At 40.6% G+C, this 19,499-nt stretch overlaps 3 protein-coding genes across 5 annotated transcripts; 2 read left to right on the forward strand and 1 right to left on the reverse strand.

Moving 5' to 3' along the window:
* Positions 1–709: 709 nt before the first annotated feature.
* On the forward strand, positions 710–4,605 carry LOC109140825 (UDP-glucuronosyltransferase 2A1-like). The gene is made up of 2 exons (XM_027288853.1): positions 710–881; positions 2,783–4,605. Exon 2 carries the CDS (start codon positions 2,785–2,787, stop codon positions 4,393–4,395), a length of 1,611 nt encoding a protein of 536 aa, XP_027144654.1. The 5' UTR covers positions 710–881; positions 2,783–2,784; the 3' UTR covers positions 4,396–4,605.
* A 2,331-nt stretch (positions 4,606–6,936) lies between these two features.
* LOC104923888 (UDP-glucuronosyltransferase 2B33-like) lies at positions 6,937–13,782 on the forward strand. Of its 3 annotated transcripts, none has more exons than XM_027288852.1 (2): positions 6,937–7,065; positions 10,453–13,782. In XM_027288852.1, the coding sequence occupies exons 1-2, from the start codon at positions 7,048–7,050 to the stop codon at positions 11,929–11,931; spliced, it is 1,497 nt and encodes a 498-aa protein (XP_027144653.1). In that variant the 5' UTR covers positions 6,937–7,047; the 3' UTR covers positions 11,932–13,782. The 3 variants fall into 3 exon arrangements, with proteins under 3 accessions (XP_027144653.1, XP_027144650.1, XP_027144651.1); XM_027288849.1 differs by lacking the exon at positions 6,937–7,065 and adding an exon at positions 8,499–8,571 and having other exon boundaries at positions 10,319–13,782; XM_027288850.1 differs by lacking the exon at positions 6,937–7,065 and adding an exon at positions 8,610–8,738 and having other exon boundaries at positions 10,319–13,782.
* Positions 13,783–17,988: 4,206 nt separating this feature from the next.
* On the reverse strand, positions 17,989–19,255 carry LOC104923889 (P2Y purinoceptor 1). Its single transcript, XM_019268792.2, has one exon. The coding sequence runs from the start codon at positions 19,069–19,071 to the stop codon at positions 18,103–18,105; it is 969 nt and encodes a 322-aa protein (XP_019124337.2). The 5' UTR covers positions 19,072–19,255; the 3' UTR covers positions 17,989–18,102.
* Positions 19,256–19,499: the final 244 nt, after the last annotated feature.

The raw sequence follows: 19,499 nt of genomic DNA on the forward strand, positions 1-19,499 counted from the left end.
TGATGGAGCAGTCATTCAGGTTGAAATTCCAAGTCACTGTGACACTAGTAGCACCTAATGCTTTTAGTATCATGCAAAGATGAGAAGCAACAGAGGTCTCATGAGCTCATTTCTTTCTATTACACATCCATTTTTCTTTTCAATTTCAATCATACTCAGCCCCAACCGACACTGACTCAAGTGTCACTCAAAGCTATGTCGGATTTAGCACCTATCGCTGGAGCCACAAAAGGCTTTAAGGAACTCTTTTCACAATTGTTACTCCCCAACACCTTTAAACAGACTTTGATGTGGATGATGGACGACTGGAGTTCCCCTTGAAAAACAATTTTACTGACAGCATTTCCTCTTTTGGTCACTGGTCTCACACACACACACACACACCCACGCACACACACATACTTCAAGTAAATATTCAAGTAAATTAAAAAAATATATATATACATTAAGTACAAAAAGACCATGCACAAATATCTCACCCACTCTTTTCCACAACTTTAACAATAACCATCCAGAAATCTGTATAACAGATCAGGGTCACAGCGGGGAGACGCAAACCCTCGCGAGACACTGAAGATCTGAGATAGCCTTTGCATTCAGAGCTTCATAGTAGTTAAGTTTTATTGTCTCAGTTCTATTTAAGTACAACTTTTGCTGCTTTCTGGAAGTGTAAAATGATATCCAGATGATGTTTGGGCACAGAGGCGAAACAGCTGTTACAGGGAAAAAATTGGGCGGAGGGTTTAGATGGGATCTCTGTGTGGTTACATCGGTTCGGACAAACAGAATGGACCCGTTCAGACAGGGACATGTCGAGTTATATATTGACTTAAACTGCTGCATTATAATCTTGGACGGTAGAAGAAGTCACAGACTCTAAGGTGAGTGTTGCGCTGTTCTACTAACAAACTATGTGCTGCTGCCTGTGTGCTTTTAAACTCATGTACGGTTTCTCTTCTAAGATTGTTCAGAGGCATTTCATCACCGTTAATCTCTTTGCATAAACATGCTTGCAGCCAGCAGCCTGTTGTTCCATGATACAAGACTTTGCATCTTTTTTTTCTTGATCTCAGAGTCTGTACTGAAGCTCAGTCAGTCAGTGCATCCGGGCTACGTGTTGCATTTCACAATGTTGTGTTTTTATGTCCTTAATTACAGTTTAAGATGCAGGGGTACTTTCCCACACAGACAAAACCTTCAGAACACTGCACTGTTTGTTTGTGTTACACCTGTCTGCTTTAATAACATTCTATGCACATTGTAAGGTTTGTAAGATAGTAAAGAACTAATGCAGTACAGTTCAAATCAAAACAATTGATTGAGCTGCTGGACAAAGAGTTAAGACATACCGTGTGGCAGAAGACCACACATAGATTCAAAGTTCAAATAATAAGATGCTGCAGATGTAGAGCAGTTTTGGAATAAAGTCTCAACTTGAGAATGCCATGAGGCATTGGCAGAGCATGAAAAATACATGGACCTCATTAGGTATTTAAACAGGCGTACACACACACACACACACACAGGCATTCATTTTTTTTATTTTTAAGTTTCCCATGTCAGGTTCAAAAAGACACATGTTGTTCATGATCTTCAAACGTTTATTTTGTGGGAAAAAGCACTAGTCCTGTCGTACATACTCACATTAAAAGAAATGTTTTAATTACATTCATTTAGTTTTTATAACCTGCACATGTACCGAATTGTTTCCAACTGCAGCATGCAGAAAAAAAAGACACTGCAGTCTACCTACCCAATGCCATATTGCAGACAGTTAGCAACTAGCTATAACATGAAGAACTGTAGTTTACAATCACAACTCCAGCTCCAGCTACCAAACTCACCATTGCTTCATTCATAAGACAAAAACAGTTAATTACATTTTGACTTTAATTTACTGTTTTTGCATGAAAAACCATCTTAACACTCAACAGTCGACATGTCTGCTTTAGGCCATGAAGAATACTAACGTGTTGAACATCCTTCATGTTGCTTGGCATAAAATGTTATTTTTATTTTATTCTCCACAACCCAATGGGGTGACCTCCCTAGAAATATTCTGCTCAGACTGAGAATCTAGAAATCTAAAAATTTGTTTTCTAGACCAGTGGTTCATGGAAAGCACAAACACAACATAAACAAATCATCATCCTAGAAAGTTGATTGTATTTTTGCACAACCTCCAGATATGGAGCAACACTGTTATTCAGTTTTGGAGTTTTGTATCACTCCCTTCTTATCTGACCTGCTCTCCAACAAATCCCTAGGAAAATATTTGGTTTATGAATGTTCCTCTCCGTTCACTAACTAGTCACTAATTTTCTCAGTCTGCTGTTTGGTGGTGGGCCAGTAGTGCAGCATGGGTTTATCAGAGCTCAGTTACAGCTTCCTAAAGCTCAGTTACAGCTTCCTAAAGTTCAGTGAGAATGTTTTCATCCAATTATATCACTACAATGTGTTATCTAAATTTCAAGTAAGTGCCAAATTGCCACAACCTGATGATCCCTTTACCTGTGCCCCCATGATACCTTGAACAAACTATAAGGATGATTCGGTTATTCCTCGAGCAAGCAAGAGTTAGCAGTTGTTCTCCCCTTTCTTAGAGATATATGGGATATAGATGATGTACAACACAGCTTGACAGACCTTCAACAGGATGTCTACTAGATGTGTAAATGGGCAGATGTTTGTTACGGCATGTGATAACTTTAAAGATGATATTATGAGAGACAATGTGTGGAGTTCTTCTGCTTGACCACTGTATGAACTGTCTCTTCCACAGTGATGGGGTCTTATCCAGCTGTGGCGTTCGTCCTGCTGTTTTCAGCAACTCTGTCCATTACTTGTGATGGTGGAAAGATCCTTGTCTACCCTATAGATGGGAGCCATTGGCTTAACATGAAAATCCTGGTGGAGGTGCTTCATTCTCAGGGCCATCAAATAACCGTGCTACGTTCCTCCACCAGCTGGTATGTTTCCGAATTCTCACCCCATTACACCTCCATCACCATCGCCCAGGAACAGTCCCAAAACATTGAGAGCCAAGACTTCATGACCTCTTTCTTAAGGAGGTCAATAGAGATCCGGCGGAATAAAGGCTCACTCTGGGCTTTTGTGGAGTTTTATAGGAATATTTTCAACATGATTGAGGAAAACAACAAAGTTGTGGCAAAACTGGTCATCAGCATCTTTGAGAATAAGACACTAACTAAGGAGCTGAAGGAAACTGGATTTGACCTTTGCCTTACTGACCCTGTATTTCCAGGTGGAGTCCTGTTGGCACATTATTTCAACCTTCCCATGGTTTTCAATGTTCGCTGGCTCTTCAATGGAGAGGGGCACTTTGCCATCGCTCCTTCTCCTCTGTCCTACGTCCCACAAACATTCACTGATTACTCTGATAAGATGGACTTTTTCCAAAGAATCGAAAATGTAATTCGTCATGTCATATTAATTTACATGTACCATTATGTCTCAAACCCACCTTACCAGGCTGTGTGTGATCATTATTTTGGACCTGATGTCAACGTCATGTCTCTGATGCAGGGAGCTGATCTCTGGCTAATGCGGATTGACTTTACAGTTGAGTTCCCTCGTCCCACCATGCCCAATGTCGTCTACATTGGAGGGTTCCAAGGCAAGCCGCCCAATCCTCTTCCATCAGATTTAGAGGAATTTATGCAAAGTTCTGGTGAACATGGGGTGATCATCATGACTCTGGGGACCCTGCTGAGTGACCTCGGCCCTGAGCCATCGGAGATCATCGCTACAGCATTTGCCAGCCTCCCTCAGAAGGTCGTGTGGAGACATATCGGGAAAAGACCCAACACTCTGGGAAACAACACCAAGCTGGTTGAGTGGATGCCTCAAAACGATATACTAGGTCACCCAAAAACCAAAGTGTTTATCATGCACGGGGGTACCAATGGAATTTATGAGGCCATCTACCATGGTGTACCAGTTCTTGGCATTCCTCTCATCTTTGACCAGTACGATAACATGATACGTCTGAAGGCCCGTGGGGTGGCTGAGATTGTTGAAGTGACAACCTTGGATGGCGAGTCCCTGACAAGCGCTCTGAAGAATATTCTAGACCCAGAAAAGCCATACAGACAGAATATGCTCAAGCTGTCACAGCTTCATCGTGACAAACCAATAAAACCAATAGACAGTGCCATTTTCTGGATCGAGTATGTCATGAGGCACAAGGGTGCAGCACATCTACGCACCGAGTCATTTAAGTTGCCATGGTATGCCTATCACTGTCTAGATGTGATGGCAGTCTTTGTAGCATTTGGTTTGTTGATCATCGCATTCATTTGGATTTCCTGTAGAACTCTCATCAGATGTTTGATAGGAAGGAAGAAGTCTACATACAAGTCCAAGAAGGAATAGACGAACTCACGATAAAACAAGGAGGAGTGTTGATTTGAGTGACATGAAATGGATCAGTAATTTACCGTGGATGTTACACAAACTATGTTAATGTCACATTGTTGGTCATTCTCATCCCATCTGTTTAAAATCATCAGATTAATAACACTGTTCTTTCTCCTGAACTGTTTTTTCTTTCCAAAGGATCTTTGCAGATTTCACATGTGGTGATTAAAGTGCATCATGAATTAGTTTTACAGTGTTGTGTTTTTTTTTTTCCTCTTTCCAGTAGGGATGTTCCTCAGGACTATATTTCACTGTTGATTAAACAGAAATTAAACACTTAAATATTTCTGTACCTCCTTTCTACAGTTGTTAAGCTTGTTAAGCTGAGGTGAGATTCACTGTTAGTTTAAAATTATTTTAGTTTCTAGTGACTCATTCAGGTCGTCACACCATAGCAACGTAAATGAGTCATGGTGACATTTTGGTACTGTTTACTAAAATAATATGCATGAGTGATAAGTCTCTTCTGATTGAATAGTCTCTTCTGTTTAGGTTGGCCTTTGTATCTTGGGACATGGAATTTGAAACTATGAAGCTCTTCCTTTGTATCCTGCAGGCAAAATTAATTGACATTCAGTAGGTAGAAAATGCAACTATATGAATGCCGAGTGTTAACCATTATCTGGAGTGAAGATGCCTGGTCATGCTGGCTAATGTACACCAACTTGGAATTTGGTATTCTTTTATAAGGAACTATGTTAATTATGTTTTGTTTTTCTCTCTTCTGGTTAATATATTATAGTATATTATATTATATAGGATAAAGCAACCCATAAGCCCCAGAATTTAAGGTGAGGAGTTATTTTACTAACAAACTGCGTTGCTGCTTGTGTGCTTTTAAACTTATTATGGACAAGTTTCTATTCTAAGATTATAGATTCTAAGCATTTTATCACTGTTGCTCTCATAAACAAGCCTGCAGCCTGACTCTGTGTCTTTCCTGTAACTGCTGCAAATAAATATCTTTCATACGGAAAGATTTAAAACAGTAAATCTGAATTTCTTTTCTAAGCTCTCTTGTTCCTTTTCACTTGACATTTTCATTTCACATTTTGACATTTTGGCAACACTGTAGGTCAAGTCTGAACACTTCATTCTTTGTTACGTTACATCTGTTTGCTTTAAGGGAACAATATATAAGATACCGCCTGTATTAAATCATTAAATGACCATGCTTTGTAACTGAAATACGAGCTTCTTGGGAACAATTCTGCAGCCAGTATGTTTCTTCTTTCTTCTTTGCCTTACGGACAGGATTGTCTGTATTTTGTTCCATGTGATCTGGTTTGATCTCGCACACCACCTGTGTCGATTCTCTGGGTTGCCAGATATGAAATGTAGCACAGCCATGGAAGCAAGCAAACAAAATGGATCGACAGATTTAACATCAGATTCTGTGTTTCCACCCGGTTTCTTCTTGTAATTCAAAAAATACCTCAACCATCAATGTCCCTGTCTTTTAAATCGTACGTGAGCTGCAAGATTCTGTTATGAGAGCGAACCTGAACAACAGTGCATCAAAGTGACAAAGACGTTGTGAAAGTTACAGTTCCTACCCGGCCCTCACCACGGGAGGCGGAGGCTCTTTTCCGGGATCTAATGCTCCGTAATGTCAGAAGACTGATTTGCTCATAGTAACTTTCCCCCTTATGTAAATACACTGATTGCTTTCCTCAGAAATATTCCAAAAATACTACTTACCACACTGTTGTGGGAAGCTACAAAGACATTGTGTCCAAGTATTAAAATCATGTCACGTGATCATCATACATACTTGGCTCTTACTGACAGAGACAGAGGCTGCTTTTGACTGGGTAACTGGTGCTGAACATTACCTAACAGTCAAGGAAAAACAGTTGACACAGCCACTGTGCAAAGAGCAAAATGTGGCAGAACATCAGTTATAATGCAGTTAACTGAATTGTTTCTATCTGCAGCAGGCAGTAGTTGTGCGTAAGCATACAGGCACTGAAAAACCCACCGTAGTCTACCTACCCAACAACATACAGGATAGAAGACATAGTTAGGAATTAGCTATAGTTTAATATGTAGAACTGTGGTTCTTAACCTCTTACAATCACACCACGCGCCCTCTTTCGCTTGTCTGCCCAAGACTCTTGAGGGACATGTTTGATTTGGTTTCCTTTTAAGGAATTTAAAGTAATTCGGCAAAAGAAAATGCAATTAAATTGCTTGTTTCCATGCACGATGGTTGTGTAAATATTTGGAGTTGGCTCACGAGATAAGCAATCAGAAAACCAGATTGAGAAAAGAGTTGACAGCAGCAAACACATGGCCACAACATGATGATACCTTACCCCTGCCCCCTTTGATACCTTGAGTGAATTATGATGTAGAAACCTGGCATGTGACAACACAATGTGACAACTTTTTGAGATGATAATGAGGGAGGTAATGTTTAAAGTTGTTTTGTTTGACCAATGTATGAACTGTGACTATTTGTTCAGAAAGTTCTGTGTCTCTTCCACAGTGATGGGGTCTTATCCAGCTGTGGCGTTCGTCCTGCTGTTTTCAGCAACTCTGTCCGTCAGTTGTGATGGTGGAAAAATCCTTGTCTATCCTCTTGATGGGAGCCATTGGCTTAACATGAAAATCCTGGTGGAGGTGCTTCATTCTCAGGGCTGGGTGACCTCGACCCTGAGCCATTGGAGATCATCGCTTTAGCATTTGCCAACCTCCCTCAGAAGGTTGTGTGGAGACATATCGGGAAAAGACCCAACACTCTGGGAAACAACACCATGTTGGTTGAGTGGATGCCTCAAAACGATATACTAGGTCACCCAAAAACCAAAGTGTTTATCACGCATGTGGGTACGAATGGAATTTCTGAGGCCATCTACCATGGTGTACCAGTTCTTGGCATTCCTCTCATCTTTGACCAGTACGACAACATGGTGCGCTTGAAGGCCCGTGGCGTGGCTGATTGTTGAAGTGACAACCTTGGATGGTGAGTCTATGACAAGTGCTCAAACCCAGAAAAGCCATACAAACAGAATATGCTCAAGCTGTCACAGCTCCATCGTGACAAACCAATAAAACCAATAGACAATGCCATTTTCTGGATCGAGTATGTCATGAGGCACAAGGGTGCAGCACATCTACGCACCGAGTCATTTAAGTTCACCATGGTATGCCTATCACTGTCTAGATGTGATGGCAGTCTTTATAGCTTTTGGTTCGTTGATCATCGCATTCATTTGGATTTCCTGTAGAACTCTCATCAGATGTCTGATAGGAAGGAAGAAGTCTACATCCAAGTCCAAGAAGGAATAGATGAACTCACGATAAAACAAGGAGGAGACTGTTGATTTGAGTGACATGAAATGGACCAGTAATTTACAGTGGTACAAAAAACAGAATGAATGAATAATGTTAATGGGACAGTGTTGGACATTCTAATCCCATATCTTTAAGATTGTCACTTTAATAACACTATTCTCTCTGCTGGACTGTTTTTTTTTCCAGTATCCAGTTCCCAGAGAGCAGTATTTTGATCTTTGTAAATTTCTTGTGGTGATTAAAGTGCATTATAAATTAGTTTTACACTGTTGTGTTTTCTTCTCTCGCTCTCTTTCTTGTAGGGATTTTCCTCAGGACTATTTTTTTTGCTGCCGATTAAACAGACATTTAAATGTAAACTGGTCTTAAAGTAAGATTACCCACACACACACACACACACACACACACACAGTTTAATCTGAGTTTACACACAGCATTTCTGCTTTTTTGCTTTTGTGCACATTGGTCAGAAAAAGAGTAAAGAACTCTCAGTTAAGAACGCTGGTGGTGTGGTTGTGGTGAATGTGTGTATAAATGGACCACGCTCTGATATATCACTGTGTCATCTGTATAACGTGATTCAGAGCAAAGAGTCGCAAAACCTCCTGCATTGAAATAAAAGATCACATCAAAAATAATCTCCTCTGTTTGAGTTTACCTTTGTCTTGTGGGACTTGGCATTTGATACTATCAAGATTAGAGGTAGCATTTGTATCCTGCAGGCACACATTTGGGAGAGAAGGAAGCTGTAAGGGTGCCAAATGTTAACCATTGGCTGGTGTGTAGATGCCTTTTCATGCTTGCTAAACACATCCAGATGATGCTTGCGGAGTAAGTAAAACAAGAAACAATCTGGGGGGAGGGTTCAGAGGGGCTTGGACAAACAGAATAGACCGGAGCTCAGTCGGACACATGTAGAGTTATACATTAACTTGAAGTGTTGATAACCTGCGACAGTAGATTCTTTTTGTCCTGAGGGAGAAGACACAGAGTCCAAGGTGAGGAGCTGTACTTAAACTTATACTTAAACTTATTATGGCTTATATGGTTTCTGTTCTAAGACTGTTTAGCATTTCAACAGTTACTCTCATTGCATAAACAGGCCTGCAGCTGATAGACTGTTGGTTAATGATACAAGATTTTTTTTTGTCTTTTCTGTAACAGCTGCCAATAAATATCTTGCATATAAAAAGATGATTTAAAACAGCACATCTGAATTTCTTTTCAGAGCTTTCTTGTTCCTTTTCACTTGACATTTGATTTCAGACTGAGTCAACCAGTCAGTGCATCACTCTGTGGTTTTTCTATATCCCGGGTGCTGCTTTTCACAATGTTGTGTGGTTGTGCCCTAAATTACAGTTCAGGATGTGGTGATACTTTGCCATGCAGACAAAATTTTTAGAGCAGATGAATCATAGATTTGATTCTGAACACTGCATTGTTTGTTATGTTTGATGTCTTTGCCCTAATTTTACTCTGTAGTTTTTTTTAGTTGTTATATGTTTTTTTGTTTTTATAACAGTCTGTGCACATCGTAATGTCTATACACCAAGATGTGGATAGCATAGAACTGATGCACTGCTCTTTCATGCATCAAGTGCACAAGAACTTTGACTGGGTAATTGGGGCTTAACATTACCGAACAGTTCAAGGAAAAACTGTGTGCAAAGAGCAAAATGTAGGAGATGGTCTGTTGTAGAAAAGACAAGACATAGTGTGGTAGAAGAAGACTGAACATAAACACACCGTGCATACATTCAAAGTAAAAAATAAAAAGTAGTTGGAAACATCTGGGACAAAAATAGGGTGAAAAAAAACAACTTGAGAATGCCACAAGGCTTTAGCAGGACATGAAATACAATACAGGGAGCCCATGAGGTATTTAAAGAAGTGTGCACACACACACACACACACACACACACACACACACACACACACACACACACACACGCACGCACACACACACACAGTAAAATGATTTTCACTGACAAGTCAAAGAGACAGGCATTTTTCAAATGTTTATTCTGAGGCAAAAGCCATAAGTATTGTCATATGTAAAAGCAAAGCAAAAAAAAACCTTCATAAATTACATAACTCCATAAATTTTTTACACTGAATCGTTTCCAGCTGCACCAGACAGCTGTTTAAAGCATACAGGCTCTGATAAACCGATGGCAGTCTACCTACCCAGCAGCAATAGCTGTAGTTTAACATGTAGAACTGTGATTCTCAACCTTTCACAATCGCACCATCCTCCTCGTCTGTCTGAGACTGTTCAGGGATCATTGTAACATAACACCACATGAAAGCAAACCACCTCACACAGGAGGAAGTTTGTGTAAACTAAAACAGATTTACGGCTTTTTCTTTGTCCAATTGTGGCAGCAGAACAAGCACAAACACAACATGAACAAATAATCATGCTCCAAAGGTGTTTGCTTCTAGATTGGTCTCCTGTGGGGAATGCTCTTTGGCTAAAACAGCTGCTTGCTGTAAACATCCATATATATTACAATTTACAAGTAATTCGGATTGAACTGTGACTATTTGTTGATGAAGTTTTCTGTCTCTTCCACAGTGATGGGGTCTTATCCAGCTGTGGCGTTCGCCCTGCTGTTTTCAGCAACTCTGTCCATCAGTTGTGATGGTGGAAAGATCCTTATCTATCCTCTTGATGGGAGCCATTGGCTTAACATGAAAATCCTGGTGGAGGTGCTTCATTCTCAGGGCCATCAAATAACCGTGCTACGTTCCTCCACCAGCTGGTATGTCTCCGAATTCTCACCCCATTACACCTCCATCACCATCGCCCAGGAACAGTCCCAAAACATTGAGAGCCAAGACTTCATGACCTCTTTCTTAAGGAGGTCAATAGAGATCCGGCGGAATAAAGGCTCACTCTGGGCTTTTGTGGAGTTTTATAGGAATATTTTCAACATGATTGGGGAGAACCAGGTAGATGTGGCAAAACTGGTCATCAGCATCTTTGAGAATAAGACACTAATTAAGGAGCTGAAGGAAACTGGATTTGACCTTTGCCTTACTGACCCTGCATTTCCAGGTGGAGTCCTGCTGGCACATTATCTAAAGCTGCCCATGGTTTTCAATGTTCGCTGGCTCTTCAATGGAGAGGCACACTTTGCCATCGCTCCTTCTCCTCTGTCCTACGTCCCACAATTGTTCACTGAGTTCTCTGATAAGATGGACTTTTTCCAAAGAATCGAAAATGTAATCCGTCATATCATATTAGTTTACATGTATCACTATGTCTCAAACCCACCTTACCAGGCTGTGTGTGATCATTATTTTGGACCTGATGTCAACGTCATGTCTCTGATGCAGGGAGCTGATCTCTGGCTAATGCGGATTGACTTTACAGTTGAGTTCCCTCGTCCCACCATGCCCAATGTCGTCTACATTGGAGGGTTCCAAGGCAAGCCGCCCAATCCTCTTCCATCAGATTTAGAGGAATTTATGCAAAGTTCTGGTGAACATGGGGTGATCATCATGACTCTGGGGACCCTGCTGGGTGACCTCGGCCCTGAGACATCAGAGATCATCGCTTCGGCATTTGCCAGCCTCCCTCAGAAGGTTGTGTGGAGACATATCGGGAAAAGACCCAACACTCTGGGAAACAACACCAAGCTGGTTGAGTGGATGCCTCAAAACGATATACTAGGTCACCCAAAAACCAAAGTTTTTGTCACACACGGGGGTACCAATGGAATTTATGAGGCCATCTACCATGGTGTACCAGTTCTGGGCATTCCTCTCATCTTTGACCAGTACGACAACATGGTGCGCTTGAAGGCCCGAGGGGTGGCTGAGTTTCTTGAAGTGACAACCTTGGATGTTGAGTCTATGACAAGCGCTCTGAAGAATATTCTAGACCCAGAAAAGCCATACAAACAGAATATGCTCAAGCTGTCACAGCTCCATCGTGACAAACCAATAAAACCAATAGACAGTGCCATTTTCTGGATCGAATATGTCATGAGGCACAAGGGTGCAGCACATCTACGCACCGAGTCATTTAAGTTGCCATGGTATGCCTATCACTGTCTAGATGTGATGGCAGTCTTTGTAGCTTTTGGTTTGTTGATCATCGCATTCATTTGGATTTCCTGTAGAACTCTCATCAGATGTTTGATAGAAAGGAAGAAGTCCACATCCAAGTCCAAGAAGGAATAGATGGCTTTCTTCTGAACTGTCTTTGTAAATTAAACAACCAGAGGAACAATCTATTGATGACATGTGATGTTTAAAGTGCATCATGAATTAGTTTCACCGTGTTATGTTGCGTTTCTTTCCCCCAATCTCTAATATGGATGTTTCAGTAATTTTGTCATCAATTAAATGGAAATTTGAATGTAGTCAACTAGTCCAAAGGTATGGAAATGCTCTGCTCAGTTAGTCAAAATATAACAGGGGCCATTTGTTGCATTATCAGCATTTGAATTTCAGTAAACTCATTGGGATCAAATATATATATTTCTGCTTGATAATGCCATGAATAGTTATGAAGAAAGTAAAGATAAACTAAATAAGTTTATAACTTCGTACCTTTTGACTTTTTATTGTTATCATTTATTTTTTCACGTTGTGATGTCAATGACAGGATAGATAACATGGCATCAGTGATGAAGTGAAGTTACAGAGGATAGGAGTAGATAAGATAAGAGCAGGTACGGCGTGGTCTCAAACTGATTTAGTGTGTGAGGTTTGATGGGTAGAGAGTGAAATCAACTGGTTTGAGATTGTATTTGATTCTTCACGGTGAAGTGGATGTAAAAATATGCCAGAGGGTGATGTCAAACCTTTATTTTACAGTTCATCGTGATGATACATACAAGATATTTGCCTATTTGTCAAATGTTTTGGTGTAGAACACGCCTCATAAAGTAGAACACCAATAAAAAGGGGATGTGAGCAGGTTCGAGTCTGAGGTTGTCAACTACAGAACACCTCAGAGGACTCGGGTGTGAACCATAAACTGTCCCATACTGTAAGTACGAGAAAGCAGAAGTGAAAAATGAAAAAATGTGAAATGTATCTATTAATATCATCATATAACATAGCTCAACCAACTCCTGTACTCTCATTTTCACACATAAACACTGCACGCCCTGTCGCCGTCAGGCGCTCCATAGAGAACAAACAGGAATGACTTCGATCCCCATCCATACCAAGGGCCAGTGATGAATACTAAGATGTAAACAGGAGAGAGGAATCTGAGCTCACAGTTGAAACTGGCGTGTGGACAGGATGTTTTATTCACTGTCTTCTGAAGATAAGAAAACCATGCATGCAAAAAAACCATCTCCTCTTGCAGGTGATCTGTGTTGTGATAGGTGAAAGAAAAGAAGCCATCCCATGTGAAGTCCTGCAGGCTCAGCTTTTTTATTTAAAACCACAGATTAATCTACGTGCTGCATCTCCAGATTTGTGTTTAAGCTTTGTCGATTTGCTTACTTGTGCAAAACCGCCGCACACTTTCACGTAGGAGTGAACATCCACACATTTGACGGATGAACATAAACATTTGAATGCACATGTCCAACTGTCCAATGTTTTGTACTTATTGCATAACATGCTGTTCTCTACCAAGGTGACCGACCGCAAAAATGACAACAAGTGTCTAATCCATGAATGAATCAACCACAAGATGTTCTGGTTTTGTATTTGCTGGTCACATTTTGACATCATGAGACCACGACCAGCCTCAAATGGGATGTAGAGCGTCACAGAGCGTCATCAGCAGGTTGCAATAAGTCGATCTGTGAACAGTGTGAGACGTCTAGTCGAGCTGTAATCAATGACAACGATCCTGAGTCATTCAAATTTAAATAGTTTCAATAAAAAGTTTGAGATACAGAGATCCCCATAGTATGCTTCTAATTAAACACCATACTTTCATGATATAATATCACAGTAGCATGAACCCTTTTTGTGAGCAGTGTATTTCACATCATTCATGACACGAGTTACTGTATTACAGTTAGAGTGATACAAGAGTGCGTCATCATTCACACGTATATGAAGGTAAGAGTCTCCCTCTGCTGGTAAAATGGTAAAAATGTATGATGATGATTCATTATAAACATATTGACACATATTTAGAAAACGACTGATGAGTTTGCTTTACACAGTCAAGCACAATTTTCTTTATGCATAAATTTATACTTGTATGCATACGTTCTTCTTTATATACTCATTCACAAAAGAAATAAACACCATTTAATAAACCTTAGAACTGTTTTAGTCCCAAGAGTCTGCAGCGACGCTGTCAGCTCTGCGAGGATGAAATGTTTTACAATTTTAAAGAAAAACCCTTGAATAAGGAGGATCGGATTCAAAGCATCAAAGTTTAAGTTGAATTTATTGTTCTTGTACAAGAGGAGCGTTTCACAGTGCAACACACTAAAGGGGTTACAGAGAAAAAGGCTCCCTGAGGAGCTCTGACAGTTGGTTCTTATACATTTTCCTGAAGATGGGCTGTCTCAACCCCTGTAAATTGTTAACAGTCAATTTGCATATAATGCATTTAAACAGTTTTCTTCAACATATCACCTGAGTGAGTAGCCAGTATGTCCCCAATCTTGATATCACCTCTCTGACCTGTCCCTGGGCCTCATTCTGTTCTGAAATGCCTTTATTCATACATTAACCTGAACCTTCCCTTCCCCTGCCAGTCTCAGTAAAACAGCAATAAAGGGAAGCGCCCTAAGGACATGTAATAAATAGGAACAAACATTGTATAAGTTAAAACATCTAACTAGCTGTGTAACCCTAATTTTTATAACAAACGGACAGATACATGCTTTGATTTGATGCTTCATTCAGCTGAATGGCCAGAAGGTGGTGTCGTGGTTTTAGTTAACACAAAAGTGGAAGTGATGTGTGTGTCGGTGCAGCATAGATTCTCTTGATGCAAAAGTCATCTTTGTTGCTTTGGTTGACAAAGTGCGAGTAACGTGTTGACAGTTAGGGGATTTCCTAACCCCCCCATTCTGCAAAATGTACGTTCTACGTACGTGGTGTTGAAAGGTGTGATAAGCACTGAAATGACGCCTACGGTGCATGCATCAGTGCATTCATGCATGAATATGCAGTGCAATCACGTGTCACAACTGGGAGGGCTTGAAAGTATGAGTATGAGTATATTACAGTTCAGTCTCTTTTAACCTGCAGTGACAACCTGCTGGTGGTACAAGAGGAAAAGTCACCCAACGAAATATTTTATAAAGCATTTTGGTAGATATCTGAGTAGCCGGTCTACTCTCTATATGTTGATGACTTACACATTCATTTTGGTAATGTTCTGATTGGGAACCTCCCAGATATAAGTACCATTAGACCACAGTGTTTAACTTCAGTAATCAGTAATATGTTAGTCACGTGTATTTACAACTGCACTACTACTGTTAATACTGTTTCACTAACAAGGACCACGCCCGTACAGATGGAGTTTAAACATTTTTTTCACGTTTATTACAAGTGACGTTCGGGAAGCATGGGTGATATGCTGCGGGGAGGGTTTAGGGAAAGAGAGGGTTAGAGGGTTGAGGGATGGAGGGATGGTGGGATGAGGGTGGGAGGATGAGGGATGTTAGGATGAGGGATGGAGGGAGGGAGGAAGGGATGAGGGGAGGAAAGGTGGGAGGGACGAGGCGGGACCATCGGCCGAGTGGTCCTGAGGTTGACCGGAGGCATCCTGGAAGGAACCTGAGGGGGATGGAGACTCTGAGTGGGGGAACCGTCTCTCTGCGACTCTACGGATTAGAGCCCCTGGTTCCTGTGTGAGAATGAGATGAGAAAAGGGAAGACAAAGCGAGAAAGAGGGTTTAGGGGGGGTGGGATGTGACAGCAGCGTTTAAGAAGGAGTGAAAGGAAAAGGAGTGCTTAAGTACGCGGAGAATGGAAATTGAACGAGTACGAGGCGTGGCCCTTATAAACTCAGTTTATAAAAAACTCCATTAATACTGTTCATACTCTAATATACTGCAGTGCCACCACCCAATGTAAAGTTTATGCCACAGCTGCCCTAAATTAACAGTTTCTGGTAATGGTTAGTATACCAGTATGTGGAAGCTCTTCTGTTTTTAATGCTAAAATATGATTATATCCAGAGGCGGGGTACATCCTGTGTCTTGTACTGTATATTATATTTCATACTGACACAACGTATCACAGCTTAATTGACCCATAATTTCTTTTTTTTGCTAGGCAAGCTGTAATATAGTAGTTTATTCACTTCAATCTATCCATACTGTTAATGCTGTCTATTTCTATAACATAATTCATATTTATATGTTCAACAGAGATGCTGTCAGTCTTTAGGCCTCTGTCCAGGTAGCTCAGTGAGAATCTGGCTGCAGGTGGAGCACGAAGATGAATGCTTAGATGTAAACAGAAGGCAGTCGTTCAAACTAAAAGCTGTGGTGCGTAGAATGGTAGAAACAACTGAGGCAATGTGCCTTTAAAGATTCCTTCCTGCTGAAATTCTTAGAACCTTATCGCTGCAAGACCAAACTCAACATTTAAGATATCATCATCGCCCAATGATAGAGCTTGACGTGTGAAATGTGACTTCATTACACGCTGCTACTGCAGCAAGGTAAGAGACTGAGACAAAGTGAGTGAATCCCTACAGACTGTCATCACCAAACATTAATAATTAGTCTGTTCTGATAACACGATTATTAAATTAAATATATCCATTGTCAAATATCGTTTCAGATCAAACCTACATGCTTCCAGAATTATTTTTTTTACTGTATTCGACTGTTTTGTTGATCCAACTCTTAGAAATCATAGTTTACTTGTGCCATTTACTCTATTTGTAATTGCATGAGTGACGAGGTCCTTATCAACAGTGATCCAGCTCTGACAAACATCCACACTCTTGCAGCAGTAAGTAATGTGTCTGTGTCAGCAAACAGAAATATGTCACACAAGCAGTTTGACGACTTACAAGATACAGATTAGACTTGTTTTGACAGGCGACAGTACATCACTTCCCTGCATTGGCTATTTGTGTATTTTAGATCTGATGATCTGATCACTTTCACAGCCTGTCAGGGTCTGGCTCCTGACTATATTAAAAAAAAAAAAAAAGCAATCATTAGCTGTTGGCACCAACATTCCTGCTGGCCGTCCGTTTATTAACTAGCTCTGACAGTTAATAAGTAACAAATACATGAAGAATGCAGCAACTGGCAACTCAGATCTGGCTCCACAATCAATGCTATCTCGAACAGGATAAAATGCGTCATTGCTGTCAATCTGCATTAAGACAAACTATGACTCATACTTGTATATTAAACCTAAACGGTCTGGACAACAGGTTGTTCAGAGGGCCTGTAATAAATAAATAAAAAGTACACATTTGAATATATATTTCTATCCAGGTGTGTGTGTGTGTGTCAGTGAGAGAGACAAAGGGGTGGAGTTTCAACTAGCTACTAGTGCAGAATGCAAGATTAAAACGGACAAAAAGTAAAAACAAAAATACACAATCATGAATATAACTTTGCAAGGACTAAAAACTGCAACACTAAAAACAATAACCGCCTTAGGGTCATTCCCAAGAGACCGACCCAGGAGGAGGACGTGGTCGAGAGTATCAAAGGCTACACTGAGATCTAGAAGAACTACGACTGAAAGCTTTTGAGTCAGTGTAAGTTCTTATATATCTTATATGCTTTAACCATTTGCCGCCTCTGTGCTGTGGTGTGCTCTGACACCGGACTGAAAAGTCTCAAAGATTTTGTTGTATTTAATAAAAGTAAATCTAAGAATCTAACAGAGGGAAGTTAGAAATAGGTCAATACATACTCTGGGCGCAACTGTGTGGCTGCATATCACTCCACCATCTCTCTCTCGTGTGTGTGCGTGTGTGTGTGTGTGTGTGTGTGTGTGTGTGTGTGGTGATGCGGTGTGGTTGTATTTCGGGTGAAAATGCATGTAAAAAGACTTCTGTTTGAGAAGTGGTTTAACTATGGTTAAAACATCCAGGAGAGTACATGTAAGAAGTAAATATTATAATTATTGTTATCTTATTAATTAAATATTACTTTTTATGCCATAAAAATTTCAAATTCAACCATTTCCAAGTAGCTTTGATGTACAGTTCATGCAAATGTGTTATTTCAACACACTGACACTATCAGTTTCCTGTTTACAGTGAAGCAATCTCACCACAAAACATGATCCAACGCCCTCACAAAGTCAAATGAACAGTGACGTTTTCAAATGAACTTTATTTTTTATTTATTTTGCATGTTAACAACAATATGACAGCCACATAGCTCAAACACAATAATCAATGATGCAATACAATTCTGCAATTTCATTCACATATCAGATAATCTGCACCACGGGAACATGACTACATCGGTTGAACAGCTGTATGACAGCTTGCCAGGCTCGCTGGAGGAGCTGCATGAGCTGAGCACCAATGTTTTCATTTCCATGGAGGTAAACTAGAGGGTTGAGAGCGCTGTTCATACACACAAGGCCACTACTTATCCGACGAGCAAACAGGACTCCATTAAACCATCCGCGACAGTCCCTCTGTTTAGTCAGAACTCTTGACCAGAGGTGGAGATTTCTGGTTACAAAATAGGGGATGTAACAAACAGAGAAAAGAAGCATCGTGATGAACAACAACTTCAAACTTCTCTGTTTCAGTACCTTGTCAATGCGATTTGTCTTGCAGATAACGACGATCATGTGTCCATAGCAGCCCAGCGTGATGAGGAATGGGATACAAAATCCAGTGAGTGCCCATCCAAGGTTGTATTCCAGGTAGCGCTCAACGTCCTTGTCAACGGTGTCAAGGCATTTTTCGGTGTTGTTTTCCAATGTTTTGGTGAAGAACATGTCCGGAAGACATTGAACGCTCACCAAGAGCCAAACCATGACTGAGATAGCCACAGTGTGGGTGACAGTTATTCTTCCCATCACCCTCATTGGATGAACGATGGCCAGGTATCTGTACACGCTTATACAGGTGAGGAACCCAATGCTGCCATATAAATTCAGGTTGAAGCAGAATCTTGTTATCTTGCACAACGCATCTCCAAAGATCCAATTACGGTCCATGGCATAGTACACGATCAAAAACGGGAGTGTGAGCAGGTGCAGAATGTCTGTAAGTCCAAGGTTGAGAACAAACACGTTCACGTTACCTAGTTTGTTCCAGTTCTGCAGCAAAGACTTCAATCCCCATCCATTAGCCAGCAGACCGATGATAAGGACTGAGCTGTAAACAGGAACCAGGAACCTTTTTATAAACTCACGGTTGACTGAACAATTTGAGTTATTCATCGTCTTCTGGACGGCAGTTAGTACGATTTCTTCTCTTGACGAAGGTGCTTGTCTTCTCTTCAGATAGAGACTGATTTACTCTCAGGGGAGACTTCCTATATTAAGTCCTTGCCACATTGCTTGTTTCCAGGAAGTTACATCGGTTTTTCTTGTTTGTTTTTTTTAACTGAAAAGATAACATCAAAGTAATCTAAAGTGAGTCTATGATGAACTAATAAATATGGTTAGTGGGTTTATATATATGCGCTGACTGTGAAATGGTTTCCACCTAATGAGTATTTCATATTTTAGAGAACTTAAATTGAGAGCAAGAGCTTGATCTTTAACAGTTTACCACATCCTTTACTTTGCATGCCAGTCATGTGTCCATATTTCAAAGCGGTGATGAAGGGCTTGATTTGTAGTCAGTGAAGCGTCATAGATCAGCG

The sequence above is a fragment of the Larimichthys crocea genome, chromosome XV (assembly GCF_000972845.2).
Source record: "Larimichthys crocea isolate SSNF chromosome XV, L_crocea_2.0, whole genome shotgun sequence".
Lineage (NCBI taxonomy): Eukaryota > Metazoa > Chordata > Actinopteri > Sciaenidae > Larimichthys > Larimichthys crocea.